This window comes from Urocitellus parryii, chromosome 1 (assembly GCF_045843805.1).
Source record: "Urocitellus parryii isolate mUroPar1 chromosome 1, mUroPar1.hap1, whole genome shotgun sequence".
NCBI lineage: Eukaryota > Metazoa > Chordata > Mammalia > Rodentia > Sciuridae > Urocitellus > Urocitellus parryii.
Window position 1 is genome coordinate 225,699,493 of NC_135531.1, and position 13,015 is coordinate 225,712,507.

The 13,015-nt window shown below is 41.1% G+C and overlaps 1 protein-coding gene across 2 annotated transcripts in view; it reads left to right on the top strand.

The window, feature by feature from the left end:
- Rapgef4 (Rap guanine nucleotide exchange factor 4) overlaps window positions 1-13,015 on the top strand; it is a 222,015-nt gene that overhangs the window by 88,320 nt on the left and 120,680 nt on the right. For both annotated transcript variants that reach the window (XM_077798824.1, XM_026389508.2), the window contains exons 2-3: window positions 4,771-4,843; window positions 8,856-8,875. In XM_077798824.1, the coding sequence (XP_077654950.1) occupies window positions 4,786-4,843; window positions 8,856-8,875 (78 nt within the window). In that variant the 5' untranslated portion in view covers window positions 4,771-4,785. The remainder of the gene's footprint in view (window positions 1-4,770; window positions 4,844-8,855; window positions 8,876-13,015) is intronic.

Below are 13,015 nucleotides of genomic sequence, written 5' to 3' on the forward strand. Positions count from 1 at the left end.
GATTGGAATGAGGTTCATAGAACAGTCACCAGTTGATAACGATTTTGAAATACAGCCGGGAAAATGGCATCAGTTCCTTGATGAGAGTCCAGTTCTGCTTCCCGGGAATTTTTCTGTGGCTCCTGGTTTTGCCTTCTGGGCTTCTAATTTTTCCCCTCTTAGTCATGTTCCCTTTACATAAAAAGCAGTCTGTACTGCAGCTGTGTAGTTTTGTCAGCGTGATTTCCACACGAATTTCAGGAGTCTTTTTGTCACGTAGTGTACCTTTCAGTCCAAAATGGTGTCATTTTTGGAAAATCTTAGTGGGTTTCTTATGTATCAATTTAGACTTCACATTGTTAGACAAGAGCCATCCCCACATCTATCTTTGCATAAGCCTTTCTCTACTTTGAACCCTTTTTGAGGTTCTTGGGACACAACATCCGTGAAGCCCACCTTAAACCTTTCTGAAGTCTTTAATAGTCACACCCTGGGCCTCTTCACTCTGAGGCTTTGTTTCCTGCCAGTGTCCTCTATTTGATCTTTGTCACAAGGCCCTTTCTTACTCTGAAAATCTTTTTCCGAGAGATTGGGGATAAGACATAGCTTTATTATTTTTTTTTAACTTTGCAAGTCTTGAATCCTAATTTATATTTACTCTAACTCTGATTGCAAACTAAATGACTCCTTTGTTAGCTTCTCTTTATCTGCATCCTAAAATAGGAAACTGAAAGAATTGACACTTGGCTTCTTCCAAGAAATCTCCTTAGCCTGTCCCATCTGTTCATTAGGTACTTTTCCCATTTTCCACTTTCCTTGAGCATCAATCTTGCTAAACTTTCCACCCCAACATAACAAGGGTCAGTGTCCTTCATCTACCATAATATGTCCCCTGCTCTCCTTTCATCCCCCATACACAGCCCTCCAGTCCCATCAGGGTTCCTCCCACCTTCCAATCCCAAAATTAATGCCACATGTTTTAGGTTTTGTTGTAACACTGCCTTACTTTCAGATACCAAACTGTATTCTAGGTATCTATTGCTGTATAACCATTATGCCAAACTTATGGCATCTGTCAACAACCATTTTATTATGTCTACAGATTCTTTGGTTCAGGGTCAGGAATTTCAACACAGTACATTGGGAATGACTTCTCTTTGCTCCATGTGGTCTGGAAGCTCAGTTGGGAATGCTTGAACAACCAAGGTGATTTGGATGTCTGCAGGTGACTCAAGTGGCTGGGGACTGGAAATTGCCTGGAAGCTTCTTCAGTCAAATGCTGGGTGTTGGGTTGGGTGACTCAAAGGCCAGGGTCAACTGGGGTGATGGACCACAGCACTCATCTATGGCCTTTAATTTTTCTAATTTCTTCCTTCTTTTTAAATGTTTTTGGTTTTGATTGTTTGGGTTTTTTTTCTTTTCTTTCTTTTTTGCTTGTTTTCTTGTTGTTTTAGTAGCAGAACCTTTTATTCAAATGATAATATAGAAGTTCAGTAATAAATAAATACGGGAGAAGGGTTAACTGTTCTAGAATCCCAGAGGTAACAATGCCCATGGTATAAAAGTCAGAAGTTCTCAAGAATGTATAATGAGAACTAAGCCTCTCTCTCACTTGACTGTGATCCACACAGAGATCTTTTTTTAAAAAATATTTTTTTAGTTGTAGATGGACACAATATCTTTGTTTATTTATTTTTATGTAGTGCTAAGGTTCGAACCCAGGGCCTCACCCCTTGCAAGGCAAGCACTCTTCCACTGAGCTCCAACCTCAGCCCCCACCCAGAGATCTTATTCAAAGGAAGTCTTTGTCACTTCTTTTTTGTATATTTATGCAGGTTTTATTCTAGTTAACTGTTTCCATCCTGATTCATATACAGTACTCTTCCAGGTGCTTTGTAAGAAATCAATTTCCAACTTTAATGGATATTTATTTAAAAGTGATTTTAAAAGATTGACTTTTTATTTGCAAGTCCAAGTGTTTTAACCCTCTTTCTGTAGCCTTCTCTATATCAAAAGATGTTATACAGTGTCATCAATGTAAACTACTTTACAAGTGCAATTCAGCAGTGACATTTATGAAACAATTAGAAAATTGAACATCAGCTGGATATTTTGAGCTGTGATAATATTGTGATTTTGATTGGAAAAAAAAAGAGTCCTTTTCTTTTAGAGATTCCTACTGAAATAGTTATGGATTAAATGATATGATAACTAGAATTGGCTTCAAAATCATCTTGAAAGGGGTAAGCAGGTAGATGTGTAGATGAAATAACACTGAATATGTGTTCATAATTATTGAATATGTGGTATTCTATTTCTAGGTATATTTGAAAATTTCTAGAAAAATTCTAGAAATCCAACAGCTCCCCCCCATCCATGATTTCACTCTCCATGGCTGTAGTTACCCAAGGTTGCCTGTGGTCCAGAGTTCTGCACAGTAGAATAGATATTTTGAGAGAGAGTACATTCATCTAATTTTGATTACAGCATCTTATTATAAGTATTAAATATTTTATTAGTTGTTATTAATCTCTTACCATGTCTAATTTATGAATCAAACTTTATCACAGGTGTGTGTGGATAGGAACAAAAATAGTTTATGTAGTTTTCAGTACTCTCCGTGGTTTTAGGTATCCACTGTTGGTCTTGGAATGGGTCCCCCTCAGATAAGGAGAAATTACCATAATATAATTACAAGGCAAGGTGCCCTGTGCAGAAGAAAACAGACACTTCACAGGTGACTATGACATAGCAAAGGACTGTGCCTGTTTATTTTCAGCACTGAGCTGGGGCCTGAGACACCCCCCTCACATAGCAGCATACACATGCTCTGAAATCCAGCCTGCTGACTCCTTCTCAAAGGACTGCTCTCTTTTCTGCTGCCACTAGCGGCTGCCCTGGTGATGTGCTTGAGAGGAAAACAGAACAGGTGCTATGGGGTTCGTTCATTCCAGGATCAGGAAGGTACTTCCAGGAAGCTCCTTGGAATTGACATTGAGGTGCCTGAGACAATGAACACCATCCTGTCCAAGACAACGTGTCTAAGCAAAGTGAAATGGCCCCGTTGATTCATATGAGTTATTTCTTTTAGGAGCCTGTTAGGGACTGGCCGACAGTCAGGGGAATAACTCTAAAGGTTACAAGGGATCACAGAACCTTCAAACATAATCAGTCCTTATCTCCTGTCTCTGAGTTTGTATTATTCAGAGCCCAGAATAATTGGATGCCTAGGAATGTGCTTCATGTGCTTTCTTATGACACCTCATACCCATGTAGAAGAAGGGTATGAGGTGTCATAAGAAAGACGAGAAGCAGCAGAGCATGGTGGTGAACTCCTGTAATCCAAGTGGTTCAGGGGGCTGAGGCAGGAGGATTGAAAGTTCAAAGCCAACCTTAGCAAAAGTGAGGTGCTAAGCCACTCAGTGAGACCCTGTCTCTAAATAAAAGACAAAATAGGGCTGGGCATGTGACTCCGTGGCTGAGTGCCCTTGAGTTCAATCCCAGTACGAGAATCAGAATTGAGAGGTAATCAAAGGAAATGGCAGGAATGCAAGGTGATATATTGGCCCTGTGAGTTTGTGTGAGTGACTTGTTAACTTAGAAGCACAGAAAATTATGATTTTAATGTTTGTGTGCAGGTGTTAGGATGGTTGCTTCCAAATGAGAAAAAAAGATTTAAAAAAAAAAAAAACTTAGTTGCATCTTGACTAGAAGGCTCTTTTGAGAAAGCATCAATGTTCCATTACATATGCCATTCAAATCTACCAAATGGGCCAGATGGTGGCCCAAATACTGGCGTATCCAGCATGTCACCAGCTTCCCATTGCTATAGATGAAGTCTTTTCTGCTGACGTTTGTGTAACCCACGAGCCCCTTACAGGGCATTGATTCTTTTGATGCTGTTGAACATTTATGTGTCACTGTAATTATAAACCATAAATATACATGACACCCTGTGCTAGAATTGCTCAGCTTTCATTCTGTAAGAGAGGAGGCTGCATTTACTACCTGCAAAGGGAGGAAAGATGGTGGACATTCATCTTCCATTCTTCGTAAATGTCACTACTCCTCTCTGGTGGGATACTCAAGGGTTACTTTGCACGCACCAAACCTCATCTCTCCCGAACAACACAGACTCCCAGGGCTAATGTATATTGCCAAGCAGCCCCAGGATCAGAGACCGCCTGGCCCAAAAGCCAGGGGAGTATAATTCAGGAGAATCCAAATGGCTCTAAATTAAGGCAACCTATTTTATTTGACAACATACCAAAAATTCTTTGGAGGTCACAGAGCAGGCAGGTGTACAGTATAAAAGGAAGTAGGTAAAAGGAAGCGAATGAGCTTCTTTCAAAAAGACAGTTTTTCAAGAGATGCATTTCTTTTTGCTTTGAAAGAGTCTGATTCAGTGCCATTCACCTATTAAGAAGGAAGCACAGTTATTTGTATCTGCATCTATAAAAACGGAGTGCCGTTTCTCTCTAGCAAAAGCTGAGCATGTGTTTGCAGGGCAGGGAGGAGGGTAGGAAGCCCACACCATTCAGATGCACAAACAGGCTGAGATGGACCCCTCACCTGGGCAGGGGGCACATTCAGTCCTATCCAGGAAGACCCAGGTAGAATCCAACATCTTTATTTTAGACCAGAGGCCCCAGGGAGCACGTTTCACGGCTTTACAAACATAAGGCTTAGATGCTTCCTGACACTCAACGTTTCTGCTTTGTAGCATGTAAATAAATGAATGCTCCAAGTGAGTAAATATCTGTGTGCTGAGTTTACAATCTTGTCTTTCAGAAATATCGGCAGTATATGGCAGGACTTCTGGCTCCTCCTTATGGTGTTATGGAAACGGGCTCTAACAATGACAGTAAGTGAAAAATGTGAACATTCTGTATCTAAAAATTTGTCGTGTGGTACGTGTTTACATGTGAACAACAACAAAAATGTCCTACACCAGCTTGACAGAAAATCTCCAGACTTTTATGTGGATAAATAGACCTGCCAGCTCACACTCGAGATATTTGAAAATGGTTAATGTAAGATTATTTTGTGGTCTTGGCTAATGGAGGGAAGTGTACTCTGGTGCCAGCTGAGGCATAGACATGCATAGAGGTACTTTCTCAAATCATTTTCATCTGATAGCGAAATGCAAGGTGGTTTCTCTGCTCTTTCAAAGATGGGATTCATGAAAAGCACTTGTCTCTGTGACATCTTCCTTATTTTGACTCTGTTGATCACGCAGAGAAGCAGTGTGACTCATCTCTTATTCTTGTTAAATCACGGCCTCTTCAGATGCCAGCCCTTGGTAGACGGTGGGTGCTCCTCCAAGCACCCCGAGGGTGACCGTGGAAAGTGATGGGCAGGTTAACCGTGGTGCTCGTGTCTCCAGGTCTATGCATGGCCAAGTGGCATGGTCTATACGTGAAGTGCAGATGGCTAAAAACAGTCCGACCTTTTGCAAGAGACTAGTTTCTGGCTGATGGTAAAAGAAAGGAAGTTTTTCTGTGTGACTCTCTTTTCTGGCGGGTGTCCATAGACTCCAAGAAATCCACTGTCCTCTCAGTCTGTGTGTCTTCATGATTGTCGGAAGCCTCTGTGTAGTTCTGTTACTGCTGTCACTGGGAGTCTCTCCATGTACCTGTGTGTCTCCTTAGGCTGTGTGTGTGTGTGTGTGTGTGTGTGTGTGTGTGTGTGTGTGTAACAAGGCACCAAGTACTGGAGTGTTTGAACTGTGGTACTTTGACCACCAGGCACAGTGATGAGTGTGCAGTGGTTCCAATCCAAGTGTCTTAGGAACATGGAATCGCCCTTCATACCCTCTTGCTGGTCCTTGAATTTCTGCCCTCACTCCTTTGTCACTCTCTGCAGGGACCCTCTTCCCTCTTGGCTGGAGGCATCTCTGGGGAGCTGCTTCACCTTCCCACTCCTGTTTTCCCGCTCTGGGTGAGCCCTCTGCTTCTCTCCCTCCATCAGGGGGATGGCAGGCAGGGTGGGGGCAGGTCTTTCTTTCCTTTCCTCCCATAGCTGTTTTTCTCTGTCCTGGCTGAGCTGAGGATAACTGGTTCAAGAGGAGTGCTGGGCATGAAATTCCAGCAGTGCCTCCTCCTAGCGGTGTGACCTGGACTAGACACTCAGATCCACTGTGCCTTGGTTTCTTCACAGGATGGTCGTGAGAATTAAATGAATGAAAATGAGTCAAGTGTGTGGAAGGGTGCCAGGCCGAGGATGAACATCCACATGGTGGCAGCCAGTACCTCTTCCCCTCGTCACTCGATGGCCCTCAGACTCTGGCTTCTGCCCCAGCCTCTTGAATGCACCACTCCAGGGTTACCAGTAACCAACTCATAAAAGATCCAGTTGCCCCCACTCCCCAATCCTACCGACTTCAGTAGCTCTCCCCTCCATTCTCCCTGAGCTCCTTGGGCTCCTGTGCAACGTCCTGGTTTCCTCATCTGTCCCTTGCATTTTTGCCTCTTTCGCAGTTACTTCTTCCCCAAGTGTAGCTATTACCCAAGAGTCTGGCCTTGGCTGCTTTTTTCTCTGTTTTCTCCTCAGCCATCCTGTCTTCCCTGTGACTGGTACAGAATTCCTCAACCAGCATCTCCGTTTTCCCCAGCACTGGGAGGCCTAACTTTCCAGGAACCATGGCTTGCCTTTCTACCTGTATGTCCTGCTGGCCTCTTAACCTCAAAAAATGTGGATTAGGGAACACAGACTGATTTCCATAAGACCGTCCTTCTCCCCAAAGCCCACACCAGTCCTTCTTCTGTGCTCCTCCCAGTCCAAGCTCTGACCCGCAGCCATTTGGGTTCCTGCTTTCTCTCCCACCCACGGAGGCCACTCGGTATCCCCCGGCCTTGCCCCTTCCTCCGCAGTCTTCATGCCCTTGACTTTCTTTTCCCCCTGCAGCCACCTGGCTGAGGCCTTGTCACTCTTAACTCGAAAGCAGAAATGAGCTGACTGGCTCTCGGTATCCTACCCTTGGTTTACCTTCTACCTGATTTCCATAAAAATTTTTTTGGTTTTTTTTACTTTTTATTTTGAAAAATTTCAAACATAGAAAGTAAAAAGAATAATATAGTTAACACCCTTATTTTCATCACTTTGATTTAATATTAATTTAATATTAATAAATTAACATGTAGTTTAATGTTAATATTTTGCCAGACTTCCTTCCTTTAATCATCTATGCATATTTTGCCCCAATACTTCCGCAGGTATTTTTGAAAAGCTTCTTCCATGTGTAAGCATACCACCACTCTGACATCTAATCACTGGCATGATTTTCTTTAACAACATCCACTATTAAGTTCACGATCAAATTTCCAGAACTGCATATCTTTATTGCTGATTACTCAAACTGGACTCCAATCAAGGCCCATGCCGTTGCACCTGCTGCTAGTGTCTTAAATATCTGTTCTTTTTGAATAATCTCCTTCCCTCATTTCTCTTGATCTTATCACTCTGTTCCCCCAGACCTTTCAATGATTGTTTGTTGTCCATGGAAGTTTTAATTCCAACACTCTTAATGCCTTTGTTCAACTTTCAAGCTCCTGCATGGCCTCAGGCCACTTGGTCAGTATTATTTCCCTACACATACCCCTTTCCAGCAACTCTGATATGGTGATTTGTGCAACTGTGTCTTTATTTTCTTGAATGTCCTAGAAAATAAGCTTTTGTATCCCTTCAAGCAGTCAATTGTCATTCTTCCAAATGGTTGTGGGATTGCCAGATGGGTGGATGGATTTGAGATGGTGCAGGGAACTGACATCAGCTCACCCTCACTCCTTCTGACAGATCTGGGAAGTAATGACCAATATTCCCATTAATATTGCCCATTTCAGGGGACAGCTGTCTTTGTCCCCTGCTTCCTGCCTGAGATGTTTGCCCTGAGACTATCCTAGTTTGGAGGACAAAGCTTCCCCACCTAGCCTTTTTGCATGGTGCCCATTAGGGTGGGCACTTGGTTCTGTTAATACCAATGTCATAAATTCTGTGTGGTCTCTTGTGTAAGACAAAGAACGTCCTATTTACTCAGAATGTCCACTCTTTTTACAATGCAAACCACCATATACTGCTTCCTTGGTTTGAAATGAGGTGCAAGCCACACGTGGAAACTACCCATGTTTCTCCTTCCTCAATATGAGACCACTTGTGCCCACTGTACTGGGTGCATTAAGCTCTGCTGACTCTGGGACCTTCCAATGTGGCCATCATCACCACGTCTATCAGGGTAGCAGCCCCAAAGGAGGTGAAAAAGGATAGGGCCTACCTGTTGTAGATACCCATGAAATGAGTAAATCAATGAAAAGTTCACTTTTTAGCTAACTAAAAATAACTGAGATACCCCGGACAGAGTCACTGCCACACTCAGGCCTGATTTGGAAGAAGCAGAAGGTTTCTTTGCTCAAAATGGAAGTTGTGTACCAGTGTTTTTTTTATGTCTTAGTTGCCCCCAGATTCAAATCACTGGAGCAGGGTGAGATGGTTTATGATGTAAAAATGCATTAGATGCAACCGAAGGGCTGGCGCGCCTGTCCACGGCTCGGAGTGCTTTGGTGCTGAGTCAGTGGAATTAGTTACTTATATGATGTGAATGAATCAAGGATGGATTTTTGCCTCTGGGAAAATAAAGTATATGGGAGAGAACCGAAATAAGTGTGGATTTTGTTGCCTGGACACATAGCCCTGCTCCTGATTCATTGATTTATTGGTTATAAATTTTTATCGATGCTGCTGTTTTCCTAACCAGCATTATATGAGATTTTATGGAAAACACCAAAATGTTATTTGTCTTTGTTCAGCAAAGGATTTCAGTTTCATTGTACAGGTTGATCAGACAATTTATGGCTTCTCTCTGTCTCTTTTTTTTCCTCTAGGGATTCCTGACAAGGAGAACGTGAGTAGCTCTTCTCTCTGCCTACTTCTAAAAACTGTCATAAGGTAAAAAACAAAAAATAAAAAAATAACCATGGTGACTCTACCAGCAAAAAAAAAAAAAAAAAGCTTTTGATCTACAGTCAACAGAATAATAAATATTTTTCTAATCTTATTTTGATATCTTTGGTGAGTCACTTTAAAATATCAAGGGTGATGCTTTTGACCTGGTCATCACATGTCCCTGAGATTTAGCCTGAAGAGGGGTTATTCTAGGGGCAAATGGTACAATTGCTAAGTGTTTTCTTTTTCCCACAATGCATACATGTCAGTAGAACAGATCATTAGTTTAACACCAGGTAGAATATGATTTGCTTTTCCTTAGTAAGAATACAAACTGTGAAATTCATGGTGAGTTGATAAATTTGCCTGATCATATCTAAATATAGTAAAGTCAACATTTCTCTTTGGAAACTGAAAATAATTAACTACTAACTAATTACTAATTGTTTTGGGGAAAACAGATAAGAAAGATTTGGGACAAGACTCCCACTAGCAAATGGTACCAATGGTGGTAGTTTAGTGGTACATCTTTGCATGTAAATAACAGTAAAATTAATTCTATTACCTAGACTCCAAATTACCTTAAAAGGCCTTTATGAATATTGAATGAGATAATCTGTGGAAAGCATAAAGTGAGAACAATAGAACTCCGCAAATGTTAGGACTCTTATTGTAATTAGTATTTTCTCAAGCCTCATATCATTTTCTAGCTATCTTTTCTCCTGTGAAAAATGTTTTACCCTTTATAAATTAACTGTCCCTTTTGCTTTTTATGGCTCTCCTTAAAATACTTTTCTTCAAGGAATCATGCCTTTGATCTTTTGCTGTTAAAAAGTATCTTTGTGTGTTGAGTAAAGCTGTAGAGAAGCAGAATCGTGAAGATTCTAAAGCAACAGGCCTTACAGCCTAAAGTAACTAACTGCCTGCTGCCATTTTGGACATGGATGCCCCAAAGCATCTCTGCTACACCAAATAGCACACAGATCATTTAGCCAAACCAAGATAATAAAAAGGGCCTTGTCCTTCCTCATCAAGGGACTACCAGTGATGTGGGGAACACAAGAAGAATGTCTAAGCCCTGGGAGGGTGAAAATGTCCTAAGCTTCAAAAGGAAACTCCATCCCTCTCAGGCTCTCAATGACCTTTCCGTTGGTCCCCCACAGTGGGATGACAGAAGCGAAACTCTAAGCAGAGGGCCTAACAGCTGTTGTCATGCGCTCACCTCATGACCAAACAGGAATTTGAAGTTTGCAGACATCAGATACAATGAGTTATTAACATGTTGCTCTGAACAGTTTGGAGCACAGACCAGGCTGTGGCCCAGTAAGCGTAGCAGTATGTGCTTATTTGTATTTGTTTGGGCTATTCTAGGTCACATTCTCCAGCAACCCAAGAAAAGCACACTTATTCCTTATTAGCGAATCTAGTAGATGTAAGGATACCACATGCTATTTGGAAAGCTCTCCAGTGCTATCAGTCAAGTAAAGCAAATGAGATGAAAGACATTCATGAGTACAGCTGAAGTTCCAGAAAGATAAAAAGAAACCTGAGAGCCTTAGAGTGGTGTTAATTGAAAATTTTTCCTTTACAAGGGACAAGTCGTGTTATGATGATTTCTTTTATCCTCTGCCTTCTTTAACTGCATGCCGAGCAATATTCCCCTTGTGCTTCTAAATAACAATCATGTGCCTGCAGACTGGAATAAAAGCACTTAGACAATTGTTTCAATGTCCAAACAGATTCTTTGTGGAAAGAGTGCCTTCTCCTTTCTAGCTTCTTCTATGGGTTTGTTCATCACCATGGTTAACTTTTAATCAAATATGCAGACACCAATGTGTGGTGTTTTGAACTACTTTGCCAACTATGTTCTGTTTATAGACTCTGCCTAACCTTGCATAAAAGGAACTTTCTTTGGGACGGAGTTGTGACTTGGTGGTAGAGTGCTTGCCTGGCATGTGTAAGGCCCTAGGTTTGATCCTCAGCACTGCATATATATAAATTAACTAATTAATTAAAGAAAAGATCCATTGACAACTCAAAAAAATTTTTAAAAAAGAACAAATCAATTGTACGTGTGTAGAAACAAATGGGCTGGCAGTTACTCCCTGGATTATTTTGTCTGATTTCTATACTAATAGGGGCATCATTTAACATGGAATGACACAGGCCACTGGAATCTGAAAAATACTTGAAAAATAACCATGGAGCCAGTAATGCAAGTAGACAATTTCGATAGGGCTGTGGTTGTTTGGGGGATATTGGTTTTGTTAAATTATTCTCTTTGATCTGTTTTTTTAAGTTGTATTTTTTCCCTTCTTTTGTATGCGCCATACCCTGCTGACCATGTTTAACACTGAATTTAAAAACCACAATTACAAGTTTTATAGTTGAATATTATGGTTGCCCTTTGAAAGAGTGAGTTTGATTTTTGACTACTTATGTAAAATTTGTTGTTTATTGGGCTCAGTCCTTGAGAGGGTAACTGCTGCAGGGTTTTGTCATTTTAGAAGGTTATGTTTTTCATCTTTGTTGTGGAAGGTGCCAGAGAAGAGACTTAGGGCCAGGGGACGTTTATGAAATAATCCCACTTATAAACATCTTTTTTCCTAAAGGACCACTTGAGGTCCTCATTTTTTAGGCAATTTTGGTATAGATAGCATGGTGGTATGATTGGTTTCTTGCTGATGGCTGAAGAGTGCTCTCCCAGGATGAAGCAGGATCCCTTCAGAACTCAGTGTTTCCCACATGCTGGAAGATTTCAAGGGAGCAATTAGGAATGAGCACGTCTGGGGGGATCCTTTCAAAGTGTTTGGAAGATCTCATTTTTAAGATTATTTTTAAGCAGGAATTTCTCTAGCCTTTAAAAATCACAAGTCATTTATAGGAAGAGTAGTTTTTTAGAAATTATTATAAAGATCTAAAGTTTTAAATGGAAACTGTAAGGAAATAATTTACACTGTGAAAAGTCTCATGCAGGAGAGGGAGACAGAATTATAGGCAAGCAATGATGAAGAATTTTAGGAATGTTTAGGGAATATAATAACATTTTTCTTTATTGCTGCTCTTTTTCAAGGTTAGAGAAAACAAATCAGAGTATTGTCCACCTATTGTGTGCTAACATCTTTTTTGACCACTCTGTATGAGCTATGAATGTGATTGTGGGTCAGATGAAGAAAAAGGAAATTTAAACTTGCATCCTACAAATTTAAAACATAAGAACTCAGATAATGACATAGAACCTGGTAAAACCCTTCAAACCCAGCTTCACAACATCAACTAAATTCAAACTAACAGTTTTCTGCAGAACACAGTTTTTAAACCCAGTTTTAAAAAAGGACTGCTACAGGTACAGACCAAATGAAGATTCTTGGCTGGAGTTCAAGGTTTACCCTGGACAGCTGTTTTCCTCTGTCTGAGAACTGAACAATATAACTAGCCCAGAACCATTTGAAGCACAGGTGTAACTGACCCAGACTAAAGAGCTTAATAGGAGAGTGAAATAACAAAATGTAAAAGTCTTAGAAACTCCTGAGCCTGCCTGTTCTGATTTTGAAGGACAAATTGCTTATCACCCAAGTGAAGATTAGATTTAGCCTTGCTGCTGCCAGATCCTGTGACCTTGTGTAGTGTGTAAATACAAATTTCTTGAGCTGGCCTATTAGAAGGTGTGGCCCAATGAACCAAGACTTCTCTGCCCCTCCCCCTGCCTTTGTCCCCTCTCTCAGCCTGAAAATGCCACTGACCTCATGCCTAAGGTGCCAAGGACAGCCTCAGCTCTCCAGTCTCTGAGGAAATGTTTGTTTTTGTCTTCGTGAGTTAAGCATTTTATGGGGCAAAATGTTCTTGCTGAATTTCTTTCCTTTTCTTCCTTCTATTCCTCTAGTCTGTTTTAAAAACCGACTGCACCATCTCTCTCTAGTTTCTGCAGTTTTTAAGTTTGATTGAGTTTTTAAGATAATGTATAGTTGCCACTCATCTAGATAGGAAGTAGTCAATGGAGGGAATACTGTAAAATCTCGACTGTCAGTTAGACCAGGTGTTCGTTGCCTCTGAATGTTCTCCACGTCACACACAGGACCTGCTTGCTGTGAGTTTGCTT